The sequence below is a fragment of the Centruroides sculpturatus genome, unplaced genomic scaffold (genome assembly GCF_000671375.1).
Source record: "Centruroides sculpturatus isolate CEXI.00-Female unplaced genomic scaffold, Cexi_2.0 scaffold51, whole genome shotgun sequence".
In the NCBI taxonomy this organism is placed as follows: domain Eukaryota; kingdom Metazoa; phylum Arthropoda; class Arachnida; order Scorpiones; family Buthidae; genus Centruroides; species Centruroides sculpturatus.
In genome coordinates, this window is record NW_019384329.1 from 748,178 (window position 1) to 766,440 (window position 18,263).

Genomic DNA, 18,263 nt, shown 5'->3' on the forward strand with positions numbered 1-18,263 from the left:
GCAAGTGTGCGCGAGTTTTTCTACGGCGCTTTTCTTTCGTCGGTGAGTTGGTTTTTCTTCTATTTTTAAGTTACTAAGGTGAATGGTGAGGAAACCTTCGTCTTAACTAAACATAAGCCCCAAACAAAATATAATGAAAGCAAAATAAAAGTAAAATAAAAATAAAGCTCAGACTTGGTTCCTTACAATAGCTGACACGTGTGCTATGGCTATCCAGTCATCATCGAATTTACTTTTAAATACAGGTATACCTCGAGTTACGTCATTCTCGATTATACATCATTTGTCAAAAAATACATATATGGAAAAGTAAAAATCAAGTTTAAGTCATTTTATTCGAGTTTACATCCATCCTCCACAAATATTGAAGTTGTAATATCACTAGAAAAGCATTAAAGCGCATAAAATCATATTAAAATATGTACAGTACATTTACAGTAAATGTTAATATAATCGTCATAAATCCTAGAGAACGAAACATGAAAACATTGTGTTTCTGTGTTATCGTCTAATTTATCAGTCTTTAAGTGTTCAATATTGGTGTTTTCCACGGTAGCTTCAATGTCTACCATTTGGCGTCGTTGTCGGCGCCTCTCGATATTGGTAAATTTAATATAAATTAGTTTATTTTCTACTATCGCAAGATAATTTTAATAACTGTATTTGTTATTTAACCTTACAAAATCATCTTATTTTATAATCTCTTAGAGCAAACTACATTCACAAATAAAGAGTCTGCGATGTACTGTAAACATCACCAAATTGTAAATATGTACTGTACGTACATGAAATCATAAATTTAGATTACTTTTTTCTGTTCTATATTAAAAACTAAAATTTATTTGTTTGTAAGCTTAAAATAGATTCTTATTAACCATTATTAAAAATGCATTTATGAATAAAATACAGAATAGGGAATGGTTATTTGTGGTTTAGCCTAGTGACAAGTAAATTCGACTTACGTCGTTTTTCAACTTAAGTCACCTCTCCTGGAACCAATTACCGACATAAAGTGAGGTATACCTGTATTATCTATATTTAATTATTTATGTCTATTATATATGTATAATATTTGTTATGTTCATGGGAATTTAATAATTATTTTGCTAAAAATAATATTTAAAGTAAATATTTGATATTTATTCTTTTGTGTAGTGCTATAGAAGATACTGTGACAGAAAATAAAATGACGCCAATTTGGTTGATTTTGGATTGTATTCAAGTAAGTTTATTTTACTAATCAAAGAATCGAGTCAGTTTTATTACCGGGCTATGTTTTGGCTAATTAAATACTGTATCAAATGCTACGTAATTTGGGTTAAAAGTAAGTGATTGGGTCGCCGTCTTTTATAAAATTTACAGAATTAGAATGCAATTAATTAGCTTAGAATATTCTGGAATGTGACTCAAACCTGCAACTCCCATTTAAAGTGTAGTTACATTGCACATTATGTTGTCAGGGCCACGTTTTCTTTCAAACCAATTTATTTAGAAAACATAACCACGTTGATCATTTGCTTCGTTGACTGGCGACAGCCACGTGCCCAAGGTGTAACCTGATAATAAATTCGGCTTGATTCTTTGATTAGTAACATGATTCCAGCTCAATTTCTGATATGATTTATAAATCTGTTTTAATGATACGTTGTATTATTTCAAATTATAAAGTAACATGTTGTTATTTAAACATAGGATCCTATGAATTTTGGAGCGGTTCTGAGATCTTCATATTATTTTGGAATTGATAAAGTATGTGTTGTGAAAGGGAACAGGTATTGTTTATTAATGAATTTAAAATATTATTTACGTTAATTAATTTTACAATAATTGGACAAAATTAACTTGGGAAACTAAGACTTTAATATTTGGGATTAGGTATTTTTGCAAAAACCAATTGAACAAAGTAATATCACATAAAGGTAACCCGAATAAAAGCACTAAGAGGGGCATTTATTCAGGACCGTTGTGGGTTCAGCCAGGCCTATATTAGGCAGCTGGATGGTCTGCAGAAGAATGCCTTCACAAGGTCCTTTACAGATTGAGTGATTGAATTTCTTTAGTGGTAGGGATGAAATGTGTTCCCACACTCTAAAACATCATGTATTTTATTTATTTACTTAAAAGAGAGGTTGCGGCCGAAGTTTTCAACACGAAAACGTGTATGTCGGACATTCAGCACCACCTTTAAGTAAGCCTAGAAGTTTGACAATGGCATTTGGAACATCAAGCATGACTCCACTGACGTTCCAAACGCCATTGTCAAACTTCTAGACTTACAGGAAAGCGGCGCTAAACGTCCGACGTATACGTTTACGCGTTGAAAACTTCGGCCGCAATCTCGCTAATGTTAGTCCAAGTCTTTGATACCTGGTCCTTCAGAGCAGTAGGTCAACATCTGAGCCACTTTAGCAATCCAGCCAGCACTTTACGGTTTTATTTTCTATTCCTTATAATTTTGTCTTACTTCAGTTAAATTTATTCAGGTCTAATTTATGAAATATTATTAATAACATATATATATTTGATCTATTGTAGTTGTAAACTTTCGCCTGTAGTTAGCAAAGCAAGTTCGGGTGCTTTAGAAGTGATTCCAGTGTATTCGATAAACAATCTTCCAGAATTTTTACAAGTGAGTAGTACTATTATAATGTACAATCGAGAATTTATTATTAATTTAAAATATTAAGACTGATTTCGATATTTTTATATGTTTAATAGATAGCACTTTCAATAAAACAAGCCTTTAAACAAAGCATTATTAAAAACAAAACATACCAACTTTGTTGTGCTATGCACATAGTTTTGTAAGTTGTATGTAATGGTACATTAAGTACCTTTAATGGTAATGGATATGATACTAAAATATACCACAAACTGAGCTTTATTCTAAAATACATCTGTTGATTCTAATGACCATACAACTATAGAATAGCGGCCTTTAGAGCACTTATTAGAAGGGACCACACACATTGTAACAAAGAGCAAGACAAATAGAAGGAGATAAAAAGAATAGCAGAGATTGCTGAGAGGCACAGCGATACTAGAGGCTTCGCATATAAAACGGCAAAGAGAAACCAACTCGAAAATGGATTGAATAGAAGTCCAATAAGAGATATCCCTCAGCAAGATGCATTTCCCTACCATATTATTATAACATAGAGTGCTATATGCATTCTTTATATCAAGAATTTGAAGTATATAATAATACAAAAATCACTTACAGATGTAAAACTGATATATTCAAACTGCTTAGGAGTGAGAAAGATCAAACAGACAGAGAAAGAGCACCAGGGGTATATAAAATATTAAACAATGCCTTCCTGAACACAAACTGGATGTAGAAAAGAAGTAAAAAAAAACCACTGCTTTAGTTATATATGCCAGTGAGAATGGCATTAAAAAGAAAACATTTCAAATTTGAATATTTCGGATCCAAATGCAGAATAGAACACCATCAGCACCAGAAGGAATCATTTTCAAAAAGATCTACCTGAGGAAGCTCCTATATGTGGACAGAAAGCGTTAGTAGCGTGATAAAACTATGTGTAAAGCACAATAAGTTGGTACATTTTGTTTATAGATAAGACCTCATTAGATTTTGATATTGGTCACACTTACTTGGAAAGCTGTATTGTAATATAGTAACCTAATTCTAAGCAATTCTAGCTATAACCCAATTCAAACTCTCGTAATTTATTATGGATTATTTAGATTGGGATGTCGTTCTTTGTCGCTCACTTATATTGGCCAATCCCATTGTTGATCGGGGCTGTTGTAAGGCTCCATTCACTCTACAGAGCCTCTTACACTCCAGTTATGTTCTGCTACTGTCCTATCAGATGGAGACTTGAGCATTACTTGTAGTGTAAATATGTATATTGTACACAGTTGATATAGCATAAATGTGCTAGTATGTGACATTTACTAATTAATCAATCATATTAAATTTATATTCTATATTATATTAAAATAAATTTATTATAAATAATACAAGGATTCAATATTTTGTTTGTATACTTTTATATAATAGGAAAAGAAAGATTCAAACTGGTATATTATAGGAACTGCTTCATACTCTGATAATATTTGCTCCAAATGTATAGGAATTCATACATTAAAATTAAATAAACCAACAATTTTCATATTGGGTAAGTATATTAATATATATTTTTCTTGAATATATTATTTAATTTGTATAAATTAATTTTAAAGATAACAAATGGCTTCGTATAATCTATTATGATCTATACAGTTTATTGGTTTTTCAATATGAATAGTAACAAGTGTGTTTTTACCAACATTCAAATGTAGCTATTATTTATGCTTTTAAAGTTGGTTTACGAACTTCAGGGTATTCAAAAAGTTACTTGGCAAGGGAAAAGGTTTAGTAAAGTTTTACATACAATATTACAGTTTCTCTTATGATAAATGCCAGAAACATCCCTCAGAGGCCCCAAAATCTGCAGAGTGTGGTTCAGAGACTAGTGGGCCAGATTCCACCGAGATCGTGTAATCGGCAGAGATGTTTTCCAAAAACCATTGTCCGAAAATGAAACTGAAGGATGAAGTTTTGTTTCTGGAGGATGTAAAGTCACACTCAAGACGTAAGTGTAACCATTAATAATAGGGTTGGTCTCCAAAACTACTCATCAAAAAACAGCATGAAACTTAACATATAAGCAAGACATTGTAGTCTTTATTCAATAAAACAGGTGAGTGGTTGCATTCTCTGCATGCGCATATGCTGCATGGTGATCACTCGTGTTAATTATAACACTATGTCTCAGCTCTGTTGGAAACAAAAGCCATTCCTGTACCAGAACTCTTGATGGAGTGCTCTTGTGGTGGTTACTAATGGAGTTACAACTTATCTCTCTAGAGAATACCATATACATTCTATGTGATTTAGGTCTTGAGATCTTGCTAGCCATTTATTCCATACAAGGAATATCTTCACTAACAAGTGCAGCCATATGTGATGGGCATTATCGTTCACAATAATAAAATTTGAACCCATAGAATTTTAGAAAAGTCTCACTTGAAGTTCCATTACTTCATCTCTGTATTTTGTTGCTGCGATGCACCCTCTTGCTGAAATGTGGAGATCAGTGAGGCTGTTAAGAATAATGTTGTCTCAGATCACAATACCACCATCTGAAAACAGGTCTTTTCTTGCGACGTTCATAAGATCCTACCAAGTTCCTTGCTCAGAATTACAGAACATTCCAGGACTCAAAATTTCCAGAAAATTATTACACACTAGCACTCTAAACAAAACAATTTATGAATCAATTATACAATGTAGTTTGGAAGATTCAAAATAAATCATGCAAATATTTATCAAGAAAGATGTAGTAAAGTGCAAAGCTGACGACGAAAATAATTACAACAAATGCAAGGACGAAAGAAGGGATGATTAAGTGCAATGATTTAATTGACGAGAATCGAAAATTTACTCGTAAACTAGACAAAAATCTGTAGTTTATATTAAAGTAGAATAAAATCTTGCTATTCTAATTTCTTTACAGGAAATGAAGGTGTAGGAATGTCCGAGTGTGTGTACGATTTATGCGATAACATAGTAACAATATTACCCAGTGCTCATTTGCATCCTGGCATTGATTCCTTGAATGTTTCTGTTGTCTGTGGTAAGCAATGTTGTGTTATTTTATAATCAAATTAGTATATATATATTTTTTTTTTTTTTTGAGTATGCTTATATCTGAGCAACTTTGTTACATGTTGTACATGCTGAGTAGCATCTATACTATACATTTGTCTTTAGTCACAACCTCCGGTGACAGCCACTGACAGGAACACAACACATGAACATGGTTTGGAGGCATTTCAAAAGAACATTCTTGATAAATCAGCTTCCANGGTAGTTACAAGAAGTAGCGTCGGCTCGTTTCCGTGCAATTTAAGTCCGAAATTAATTAATTTATTTTTATTATAAGATTAATTAATAGCTGAAATGATGCCAAGGCAAATCATTGAGATGTATGCTGCAATTTTCACATACATTCTGCAGTTTAAATTAACTTTTTATGTTGATATGTTGATGTTAAATGATATTTTTCATATATTTTCAGCACTAAAGTAAAGTTATAATGTTAACTTTGCAGCATTTTAATCTTTTATTTTCTAAATTGCTGGTTCAATTATAGCATATTTTGTAAAATTTTTGAAGAGGTCATTTGTATGACGAACATCTTTCTCCATGGACGGTTCCTGCATCCGCACTGGCCTCTGTATATATACAGATGGCTCTAAGTCGGAAAGAGGGGTGGGCTCCTCCATCGTGGTGGTCTTCAATAATATAAACGTCTATCAGGCTCAGTATATGCTGGCTCCCCACTGTACGGCTAACCAAGCTGAATCACTGGCTATCAGGAATGCTCTAAGATGGATCAGGAATAATGCCAACTCTAGGCACTATAATAAAGCTACCATTTTTACTGATAGTAGGGTTGCCCTCCTTCAACTCAAGAACCTTAACATAAAACTCCCTATTGTAAGTGAAACTCTCCAAACCCTTCTTGTACTCATGAAGGACATTGACTTAAAATTTATTTGGGTGAAGGGCCACTCCGGTATTCCCGGGAACGAGAGGACAGATCTTCTGGCCCGCTCTGCCCCTGATAGGTGCATCCACTGCACTTACAGCAGTGTTCCCCCCACCTGGCTCTCCAATCAGATTGGTCTGGCCTGCTGGAAGTATTGGCAAACAAGGTGGGATGCCAGCTCCACGGGTAGGTTAACTCACAAGTTTATTCCCGACGTTATTATCAGGAGGGAAAACAAGCATCTGCTCCCCTCCTTCCATCTTACTCAACTGTTGACCGGTCACGGCAACTTTAAAAGTTACCTCTTGCGGTTTCTCCATAAGGGTAATGGACAGTGTACTTGCGCTCTCAACGAGATGGAAGAGCCATATCATATTATTTACTACTGTCCTCACTATACTTCTCAAAGGAAGAGGCTCATTAATACCGTTCTCATGGAAGGGATTCTTTGGCCCTGCGAGCTCAAGACGTTTGTTAATAACAACACCATCCACAGCGCCTTTAGGGACTTTGCCCATAGCATAAATGTGCTGGGCTAATTGTCCCTCTAGCCTTCTGGTTTTATTGCTGTCCCCATGTTGTACAGTCTCCCATATGTATGCATATACTTTATCGTTTTTTTTTTTTTTTCCATCACACCACCTGCATGGGAATTTATCTGCCACATAACTTGACTTCCATCTTTTCGTAATGAGCTTCATCTTGTTAATTGTGCTCCCGGAACCCCGGTTCCTATGTAATCTCCATTTCCTCTTTACTATCTCACTATCTCACTATCTCTTTACGTTCCTCTTCCCTCTTACCTCTTCAACTTCACGTCTTCCTTCCGTTTCATCTCTTGGGCTATACCATTGAGTGCGGCCCTTTAACCTTTCTATTGTATTGTATTGATTGTATGACGAACGTAATCAGTATCTAAATGTAAGCATTTTTAACAGTTCTGCTAATTTACAGGCAAGTATTGTTATAGATTGATAAGATTGACTCGGATGCTGTCTTTAGCATCATGTCTGCCAACTAAGATAAATCTTTTGACATAAACAGCATGCAACTTTTCCTCTGTAGTGCAGAGAGTGTCAGATATAGTAGGTCAGGTACAGATCTTGATATAGCAGCATTTGTGGTTCCACTACATACGATAGACTTAATTTGATGTACAATGCTGCACCATTCCCAGCATTATAACATGTAATTTAAAGAGAATTATATTCTTATACAGTGGGTTATGCCCATGTGGCTCAACCAAGTGGTGACGTCAACTTACTTTGACATCTCAACACTTGGTCTGCCTATGACTTCATTACTTCATTCTTGGGAGTTCCTCCCATTTCCACATCCACTGCAGAGGGATTTTATGATTGCACTATATTACAGATCACTATTATTTGCTAAACAGCTAAGTAAGTCTAAACCAGGGCTGTGGAGTCAGAGTCGGAGTCGTGGAGTTTTGATGTTTTAGCCGGAGTTGGATGATAAGGAAAAGTCGGAGTCAGAGTCGGTAGATTTTTACGCGACTCCACAGCCCTGGTCTAAACTGAAATGCTGTTTAATTGTATTACCTCATACCCACTTGCAATACAAAATTCAGGTCTATTAACAACTCAAAAGTCAAATGAGATATTCAAGTTTGTAGTTGGAGGCCAACACCATGCTAATTTAAATCTGTCAGTATCTAATCTAGACTTTATCTTGTTGAACTGGCAATTGCGAAATTCCACACCGAATTGTATAATAAACCAATCTTCCTTACATTATCAAGTAAGATACGAACTAAACACTCTCTTCCAATTATTGAACATCTTTAATGTCAGTCTTAAGGATGCTTACCTTACTTTCAAACATTTCTTCTGTAATTTCGCTCTCTGACTATGAGTTGAAGGCTTTAAAATACTTAGAATTAAGACAAGCATCCTAAGATCTGCAGTAAAGTTATGTTCACACTGTCATAAGAACAAAGAGAAATGCTGTTCGCGTAGTATGCAAAACTAAGTCAGAATATGTTTGTAAAATTTGAACTCGTATAAATTCTCAACGTAATTGTTTTAATAAAATAAAATACAAAAATAATTTTTAAATTGTTTTTATTTACATTCTGTGATGTATTTACAAAAATGATATTGGAATAGTTGGAATAGTCAAGCATATTTACAAATGTAAAAAATGATAGCAGATGCATTATAATGACAATTCGATCTCCTTTGCACATCCAGTTAATTCATTTCTTATCATATTCTTTGCTTTATGGATTTTAAATGGACTTGTTTTCGACATTTTACAAAGCAGAATAAAATGGTTTTAGGTAGATTCAAAAAAATATATAATAAAAAATTGATCTTTTTTAGCAGTGGCGTCAGTATAGTACATGAGATCAAACATTTTGCTGGATTCAAAATGTAATTACATTCTCTTAAAAAATTCCATTAGTGCAAGTAATTATGGTATACCGTGTTGTAGTCGTGCGTGAAAATCCGACGTATACTCATTCAAAAAAACATAAATTAAGTGGTGAAAAGAACGTCGCGCTCCACCACTGCATCCGGCGAACTAAAACTGACTGCTCGGAACTACGGAATAAAATACACCTCTTTTCTATTTTGAATAATTTCCTTTTCTTAAATTTCTAAATAATTAAAAAAAAATTCCCTTTTTTCCTCTCTCTTTTTTTTCTTTTTTTTTAATTATTTTTCCCATTTATGCTATCTAGATTAATAAATGTTCAGCTTTATATATGAACTAAGCCACTAATAGCTTGTCTCTGAGTACTGTGGTTACTTTGAAGATGTTGGGAGTCAACGTGATGGAAATGGTGCCATCCATGCTGGGCAGGATTTCTCCTTTCGGGATTCTGAGATGAAATTGATGTATTAAACTAGCTAGGAACAGGAAGACTTCCATTTTAGTTAACGTGTCGCCCACACACATACGCCTACCTGTAAATATATCAAATTTAAAATGTTAAATATTTAATTCAGTTGTTAAAATATATATTAGTATATGATCAAACCACGATTTAGTGCGGTGGTTTGCTTGCCTCTGAAATTATCACTAAATCGAGTGTAGTGTATCTCGAAGCAATAATTGTGTATAGCAGTAGGGTGTACACGCATGTTTGAGTTTGAGAAAGTAAGTCGCATAGTTTAACAATAATTTTAATGTTATTTGCAATGCAAAATTATGAATTTATTGATTTGCAGATTGTGACGACTTCTCTAATTTTTGTCGGGAAGATCCATTCACGAGTTTGATGATAGAATCAAGGTGTGTATCAAGTATAAAGTTGACAGTAACTATACTAAAAATAATCATTTTTCATTCAGTCATCATCATCAAGGCTGTTGAGCATTTGGATGAGGCCCTGGCAGGTAGAATGGGCCCCTTCCGTTCCTTAAAGAGTCCTTTTTTTTTCCATTTCTTTTTGAACAAATGAAATACATAGAATCCTTCTTTATTAATAGAGCTCTTCAAATATGTAGCAGGAACTTATGTACAAATCACACCATCCATGCTTTCCCACAGTAACACTAATATATGAGGATTTTGACCATAATTAGGGGGTTTTCAGCCCATAAACGTGGCTGCAACATTCCTATATTAGTATGGTTTGTGTGGTTTCTTATAGTATTAATAGAATAGACTCTTAAGGATTTTACTTTTTTGTTAGTAACATTAATTTATAGGGGTAGTAACAGTTATAGGCCTCCAAGTTTTCTCCTGGGCTGGAAAAGCCTCCAGCTTTCCCTCTCGAAAAGGTCTTGGTCAATCAAAGTCAAGCAGTGTTATGTCCGGATAGCATTTTGAATTGAGATGGTCAAAAGAGACAAAGATATTGATTGACCTGCCACTCCATAGAATCCAGAATTAAACCTGGGTTGGATCCTGAAATTCTCATAAATGGTTTAATTTGGATATGTTGGGTCCCTTGTAATTAGTTACCTTGTCCCAATTGTGGATCCACAATGAGCTTGAAAAAGAAGATGGAGACCCATGATGAGAATACCATTATGGGGGTATATCCCATGACATAGAAATCTCATCTCTCAAATCAGTCTGCTCATGCCATACGCCTCGTGGCATGGCCCTACCTACCACAAAGCATGTGGAACAAGCATCTCCCACTTGCTATTTGGTTATTACCATAAGAAAAACAATACATGTGGTCTGGTTTCTGCCCTCTTAGTACCTCCAGTGTAGAAAAAGTTGGTGATGCTAAACAAGGTTGGTTTCTCTGTTATGTATTGTTGTCATGTAGGAAATGCAGCTTTACAGGCAATCCTTGTATAATGAATTTTAGACCCAAAAATTTTTAGAATTTTCATTATATTTGATTATAAATTCAATTTTACGCATAATACAAGGGTTATTTTAATCATATAAACACACATTTTCCCAGTTATGACACATTTTAGATAATTATCTTTTCTAGAATATATACATGTGTGTTTATATATCACTAGTTTACAAACATTCTTGTAAATTCACTAAATTTTATTGAAAACCATTGAGAAAATTGCCATTTTTTTTAAAGAAGTAACCAGAATCATATGATTCGTGCATGTGATTATGGTGTGAATACCATTTATGATTACTGTATTTAAATACAATTAACTAAATGCAAATTACATTGAGTATTTTATATTTGTGCATTAAAACGCCAGCCAATTCTTGAAAGATTTTTAAATAAATTTGTCCATATTTATAATATAGACACAACCAACGATCGCTTAAATGATCGGGCTAGAATTTGGCTAATTAATTGATTAATATAAAGCAATTTGTCACTAGTGGGAGGCGTTAGGCGCCATCTCTTGATTAAATTAATAATAATATATTTTATTTAATATGATAATGTTTTGAAAAATAAAATAAGATCTTACCAACTGAAAAGGGCATGAAAAAATCGGGTTTTTGTACTTCTCCATTTTTTAAAAATCTTTCGGGATCGAACTTTTCCGGATCGATCCACAAGTGTGGGTCCATATGAATTGCCCACAGGTTAGGAACGACATGAGTGTCTTTTGGTATGACGTAGCCGGCCAGAATTGTATCCCTAAAAACATAATTAATTAGTAACTAATACGAAGCAAAGCTAGTTAAGTAATAATATAAATTCAACTCACTCTAAAGTTGCGTGTGCATTTCCTAATGCTAGGACGTTAGCTCTTCTTAAGACTTCTAGAATGGTCGCTTCCATATATGGTAATTTGGAAAGATCGTCCAATGACGGTAATCTCTCTCGTCCAATCACATCATCCAATTCTTTCTGCGCACGTGCCTGCACGTTAGGATAGCAAACCATAAAGAGAACTGCCCAGTCTAGAAGTGACGTCACAGTTTCTAATCCCGCGCTAAATATATCACCCATGACTTGAACTAATTGTTCATCTACAAATACAAATTGACAAAATTATTTGTTTAATTCGTTAATTAAAAATATAAAATATAAATTAATTAATTTCGTTAGTTTTGATGTTTACTGTACATGACGTCAGGAATTTTTATAAGAGCAGACGACTTTTCGTTCGCCCGAGTAAGATATAAAATCAAAAATTAAAGTATTATTTATTTTATTTACCGATTTAAAATAAAAAGATAAATTTCAGTGCAATTTCTTATTATTTCAAAAGTATTTTAACGATAAAATTACATAATGCCCAATGACATTTCGTTATTTTTGAGTGCGGAGTATGCGTGACGTCACGGATTTTCTTTAGAGCAGACGACTTCTCACTCACTGATTTAAATATCAAGAAAATGCCGAAAAAGTCGAAATTTTTCAAATAAATACGTAATAAATTGAATTTTCAGTGAGTTTGCTTTAATATTTCTTATGAAATGCGTAAAAAATCTCAGATTTTACGCAGAAAATCGATCAGGTAAGACATTTGTGGTTAAGCCTAAATCGTCTGCTTCTAAATTTAAAATTAAACGTAATATTTAATGAATTTTTATCACTTAATTACTGTTAGGAAAGGAAGAAAAAATTGAATTTATTTTTTTTCCTTCCTTTTCTAAATTTTGTCATCATTAAAATGAAAATGAATAAATATTTATTTCCATTTTAATATTGATAATAATTTGAAAGTATAATATAAACAATAAACGTATAAACAATAGTTTGTACGGGGCAAGGAAATAAAGTGGGCCCTTTATGCTCATTAGGGCCCGCCAATAGGCGAACGGATGGAATTGGTGGTTTGGTGTTCACGTGACCAACGACTGGACCACGTGGGATTTTTTTTCGGGTTTTCTTCGCCTATCTAACACCTACATACGGGCCAATTTCTCTTAAATCACGTGTCTAACGCCTGAAGATGGACAAGATTCATATAATCACGTGTCTAAAGAGGAGCCAGTTTCACATAATCACATGTCTAATATCTAAAGAGGAGCCAGTTTTTCATAGGAAGTCTTTCATTGACAGTTCATCCACGTGTTGCGTGCCTTATTCTATCTAACCAAAGCCCCCCCTTTTTTAACAAATGAAATACTGTACGTTTCTTTATTGATAAAAGGCAATTTACGTTTCAATGAAAATAACACTATAGGAATAGGAAATATTGCAAACTCCTAAGTTTTCTCCGAGACGGGTCAAAAATAAGCGAAGTAAAATTAAATAACTACTTCAATTGTTTTACTTATAAATATTTCAAGAATATGCAAATTTAATAGCGACTGTAAACAATTTAATTATACACATAATATATTGCAATTATGCAAAATTGGAGTGAAACACATTACGAAATTCAATTCTCCTTCCTTTTTATGCTTCTAACTCTAAATGAAGCCTGTTCAGTATAATGAAAAGTCATGTAATTGTTTGTTGTCCCGTTTTCGGGTAATAAAGAGTAGGGTTTGCATATCAGATAATATTTTTATGTAATTTATGATGAAATTTCCGTTTAGCCTCTTTTTTTTTAAGTGTAGCTCGATTTTTATGACGTGAATGCAATCAGTCGATTTGTTATTTGATTTCTTTTACGTAATTTTATAAACACGAATTTTCTTTTATAGATTCAGAAGGTAAAAGTAAATAAAATTAATAACTGCATTTCGATTAAAGAAAAATATATATTTCGTCTTTCGTGATTATATAATAAACAGTTAATGAGATTTTTGATGCTTTGTATTTAATTATCATTTATTAATTAGCTAGCCTCTTAAATAAAACCTTTTTTTTTTTTTAATTGTTATATACCTTCGGTTTGATAAATAACTAAAACATCAGCTTAGTTATTCGTTTAATTTATTTTTATAAAAGTTTCTTAGCCAATTGCAAATTACATTGATCTATGTGTTAATTATTAAGCAGTGAAATTTCTCAAAAACAATTGTTGCACTATTTGACAGTCAAAATTAAAATTTATCGATGATTAATGATGAATGTTTCAAATTTGTTTATGCTAAGACATGAAAAGTAGTGTAAATATTCGTATGTTGAAATAGTATCTAGTGTTTTGCCCCCTGCATTTTGCTCGAAGCCATCTTGAATCTTTTCCATCATTAAAGTAACGCATCTTAATAATAAAATTCATTATAGAATGTGCTTAAAATAAAATAATACAATATATTGTACATTTTTTAATGTAATTTTTACTCTAATCATTCGAATTAACATTGTTTATGATAATAAAAACGGTCTATTAGCGAAATATGTTAAAATTTTCAAGGAAAAAAGTAATTTTTTTAAAAATATTTTANATTTTAAAGATAACAAATGGCTTCGTATAATCTATTATGATCTATACAGTTTATTGGTTTTTCAATATGAATAGTAACAAGTGTGTTTTTACCAACATTCAAATGTAGCTATTATTTATGCTTTTAAAGTTGGTTTACGAACTTCAGGGTATTCGAAAAGTTACTTGGCAAGGGAAAAGGTTTAGTAAAGTTTTACATACAATATTACAGTTTCTCTTATGATAAATGCCAGAAACATCCCTCAGAGGCCCCAAAATCTGCAGAGTGTGGTTCAGAGACTAGTGGGCCAGATTCCACCGAGATCGTGTAATCGGCAGAGATGTTTTCCAAAAACCATTGTCCGAAAATGAAACTGAAGGATGAAGTTTTGTTTCTGGAGGATGTAAAGTCACACTCAAGACGTAAGTGTAACCATTAATAATAGGGTTGGTCTCCAAAACTACTCATCAAAAAACAGCATGAAACTTAACATATAAGCAAGACATTGTAGTCTTTATTCAATAAAACAGGTGAGTGGTTGCATTCTCTGCATGCGCATATGCTGCATGGTGATCACTCGTGTTAATTATAACACTATGTCTCAGCTCTGTTGGAAACAAAAGCCATTCCTGTACCAGAACTCTTGATGGAGTGCTCTTGTGGTGGTTACTAATGGAGTTACAACTTATCTCTCTAGAGAATACCATATACATTCTATGTGATTTAGGTCTTGAGATCTTGCTAGCCATTTATTCCATACAAGGAATATCTTCACTAACAAGTGCAGCCATATGTGATGGGCATTATCGTTCACAATAATAAAATTTGAACCCATAGAATTTTAGAAAAGTCTCACTTGAAGTTCCATTACTTCATCTCTGTATTTTGTTGCTGCGATGCACCCTCTTGCTGAAACGTGGAGATCAGTGAGGCTGTTAAGAATAATGTTGTCTCAGATCACAATACCACCATCTGAAAACAGGTCTTTTCTTGCGACGTTCATAAGATCCTACCAAGTTCCTTGCTCAGAATTACAGAACATTCCAGGACTCAAAATTTCCAGAAAATTATTACACACTAGCACTCTAAACAAAACAATTTATGAATCAATTATACAATGTAGTTTGGAAGATTCAAAATAAATCATGCAAATATTTATCAAGAAAGATGTAGTAAAGTGCAAAGCTGACGACGAAAATAATTACAACAAATGCAAGGACGAAAGAAGGGATGATTAAGTGCAATGATTTAATTGACGAGAATCGAAAATTTACTCGTAAACTAGACAAAAATCTGTAGTTTATATTAAAGTAGAATAAAATCTTGCTATTCTAATTTCTTTACAGGAAATGAAGGTGTAGGAATGTCCGAGTGTGTGTACGATTTATGCGATAACATAGTAACAATATTACCCAGTGCTCATTTGCATCCTGGCATTGATTCCTTGAATGTTTCTGTTGTCTGTGGTAAGCAATGTTGTGTTATTTTATAATCAAATTAGTATATATATATATTTTTTTTTTTTTGAGTATGCTTATATCTGAGCAACTTTGTTACATGTTGTACATGCTGAGTAGCATCTATACTATACATTTGTCTTTAGTCACAACCTCCGGTGACAGCCACTGACAGGAACACAACACATGAACATGGTTTGGAGGCATTTCAAAAGAACATTCTTGATAAATCAGCTTCCATTTAGAGATAGCCATTATTGGCGGTCTGGCTGTAATATCAATAGTCTTATGAACAACTCTACAATAATTAGTTTGTATTAATGAGAGTGCTCTGTTATCTACAAAATCTAGTACAAAGTAATTGATACTATGATACACTTCTTGTCTTGTCTAGTTCTCACAAACCATACAAAGTAATTGATGCCATTGCTTTTGATGTGACATCAGATAAGATCTGTATAGTCACACGATTGTTTTTTATTGATGATCTTGCCACATCACAGTTCATATCACTCATGGCATAATTTTAAAGAATCAATGAACATTTCCTCTCTACCCCATAGAATACACCTTATACCTCATAGAACGATGTTACTAACAAAACACACCTTTAATAATCCAGCAAATGAAAATTAAAATAAAAACGTTTTCGATCGTTTCTTAACGATCTTCCTCAGTTACCATCACAAAGAATAAAATCGAACACAAAAAAGAACGTAAATACGAAAATTAAAATATAAATAACGGAAAATAGCTGTATTGATAAAAGAACGAAAATAAACAAAAAACAAACTAAGTTGAAAAAAATGTCCTTTAACAAAAATAAAAATAAATAGTCATTAATTCCCGTAAAAGGATCGCCAAGCTGTAGGTAAAGAGTCCGCATCTCTATGGTTGATGCAACCAGTTTTCTTGTGTGCCTTAAATATCTCCAATTTCTCTAGATATTTCATTGTATGTAAATTCGTCGTAGGCTTAATTATTTCCGCCCAATCCCAATGGACTTGAATGTCGTGTTGTGTTGCATAAGCCGATAGCATGGTGTTGTCAAGTTTTTTATTAATGGTATATTTATGCTCTTTGATACGTTGGTGCAAGTTGCGCATAGTTGCGCCTATGTAGAAATCTGGATCTGGAGAAATTGGAGATATTTAAGGCACACAAGAAAACTGGTTGCATCAACCATAGAGATGCGTACTCTTTACCTACAGCTTGGCGATCCTTTTACGGGAATTAATGACTATTTATTTTTATTTTTGTTAAAGGGCATTTTTTTCAACTTAGTTTCTGTTTTTCGTTTATTTTCGTTCTTTTATCAATACAGTTACTTTACAGTTACAGCTACTTTACGTTATTTATATTTTAATTTTCGTATTTACGTTCTTTCTTGTGTTCGATTTTATTCTTTGTCATGGTAACTGAGGAAGATCGTTAAGAAACGATCGAAAACGTTTTTATTTTAATTTTCATTTGCTTGATTATTAAAGGTGTGTTTTGTTAGTACTATATTTATCCAGTTGGTTCTATATATAAGTATAGAACGATGTTAAATTGAAGACGGTGTGATTGATAGTTAAATTTATACCAATCGAACAAATTTGGTTCAATGTTTCATCTGACTAGTTCGTGTTTAACCTAATATAGAAATTGCATAGATATTGTTTTGACGTCTCAGAAGGTCAAGAAGATCATTCAAAAACAAAATAGAAAGGATAGGACTCAATGGTTTTCCTTGAGGTAACTCTCTATTGGCCTCAATCAGTACAAAAGGAAAAATCCTCTAACAGATAACTTGTATTGGAGAAGAGACTATATCCGAGGGGATATAGTATTTTCACATGGTTTCTTAGTTCAAAATTTATTAACTAATGACTGACAATCATTAGTATTCTTAGTCCTCAATAGTTGTGAGTTTATTTTAGCCAAAAATAACTTTCTTCACCTTAAATAGCAACTTATAGCTCTTGTTTAATTTGCAGTATTCATCCAATAGATTTATTTCTACAAAACATTAGTAATACTTGGTTCCTTGACAATTCCAAGACAATATTGTCATTACTAAAATTTTATCCCTCTCGTTAGCATTTGTTCCAATTAACTCTTTTGGCTGGATTTGTCTGAAAAAGTATTAATCGTCTGTAGTTCATTTGTTTCTAGATCGAAAGTGAATTTTTCATTGTCAACGGTCAAGCAATCGGCTCTCGAAAATGCTTTTTTATTCGGAGATTTAGCTTTAGCAAAAAAGGCAGTGATTTTCTATACCTGTCTTGATCTATACGACAAATCATCAAAAACTCTAATGCGCTACAACTGCAACTCCTAAATTTTCTTTAAGTTTTTAGAAATATTCTCAAGTATAGAGCTCAAACAATACAAGCCGTGTTCTCGATATTTAATAACTGTTAATAAAAGGAATAGACTCCTCATTCTGACTTCTAAACAACTCAGTAAAGCTGTTAGCATTATTAACTAATTCTTCATTGTTACCAATCAAACCAGAAACAATATTATTATTTTTCTTCAAATCGTTTATACAGAGTCTGTATAATAATTCTGAAGAGTA

The 18,263-nt window shown here is 33.0% G+C and overlaps 3 protein-coding genes across 4 annotated transcripts in view; 2 read left to right on the plus strand and 1 right to left on the minus strand.

The window, feature by feature from the left end:
• LOC111629204 (rRNA methyltransferase 1, mitochondrial-like) overlaps positions 1 to 5,859 on the plus strand; it is an 11,741-nt gene extending 5,882 nt beyond the window's left edge. The window contains exons 4-8 of one of the 2 annotated variants that reach the window (XM_023373086.1): positions 1,156 to 1,222; positions 1,693 to 1,772; positions 2,536 to 2,629; positions 4,031 to 4,148; positions 5,529 to 5,859. In XM_023373086.1, coding sequence (XP_023228854.1) covers positions 1,156 to 1,222; positions 1,693 to 1,772; positions 2,536 to 2,629; positions 4,031 to 4,148; positions 5,529 to 5,674 — 505 coding nt within the window. In that variant the 3' untranslated portion in view covers positions 5,675 to 5,859. The remainder of the gene's footprint in view (positions 1 to 1,155; positions 1,223 to 1,692; positions 1,773 to 2,535; positions 2,630 to 4,030; positions 4,149 to 5,528) is intronic. The other variant, XM_023373092.1, reaches the window with a different exon arrangement.
• A 361-nt stretch (positions 5,860 to 6,220) lies between these two features.
• Positions 6,221 to 7,105, plus strand: LOC111628972. The gene has a single exon (XM_023372835.1). It carries the CDS (start codon positions 6,221 to 6,223, stop codon positions 7,103 to 7,105), a length of 885 nt encoding a protein of 294 aa, XP_023228603.1.
• Positions 7,106 to 8,220: 1,115 nt separating this feature from the next.
• Positions 8,221 to 11,941, minus strand: LOC111629227 (cytochrome P450 18a1-like). Its single transcript, XM_023373106.1, has 3 exons — positions 11,684 to 11,941; positions 11,441 to 11,613; positions 8,221 to 9,496 (listed from the first exon to the last, which is right to left on the minus strand). The coding sequence occupies exons 1-3, from the start codon at positions 11,926 to 11,928 to the stop codon at positions 9,300 to 9,302; spliced, it is 615 nt and encodes a 204-aa protein (XP_023228874.1). The 5' UTR covers positions 11,929 to 11,941; the 3' UTR covers positions 8,221 to 9,299.
• Positions 11,942 to 18,263: the final 6,322 nt, after the last annotated feature.

What these genes read in the sequence shown, in the direction of transcription:
- LOC111628972 (XM_023372835.1), top strand. Translation starts at nt 6,221, where the DNA reads ATGGACGGTTCCTGCATCCGCACTGGCCTCTGTATATATACAGATGGC.
- LOC111629227 (XM_023373106.1), bottom strand. Translation starts at nt 11,928, where the DNA reads ATGGGTGATATATTTAGCGCGGGATTAGAAACTGTGACGTCACTTCTA. An exon ending in AATGCACACGCAACTTTAGA is followed by an intron (nt 11,614 to 11,683) that starts GTGAGTTGAATT and finishes TTATGTTTTTAG; the next exon opens with GGATACAATTCTGGCCGGCT. An exon ending in TTTCATGCCCTTTTCAGTTG is followed by an intron (nt 9,497 to 11,440) that starts GTAAGATCTTAT and finishes ATATATTTACAG; the next exon opens with GTAGGCGTATGTGTGTGGGC.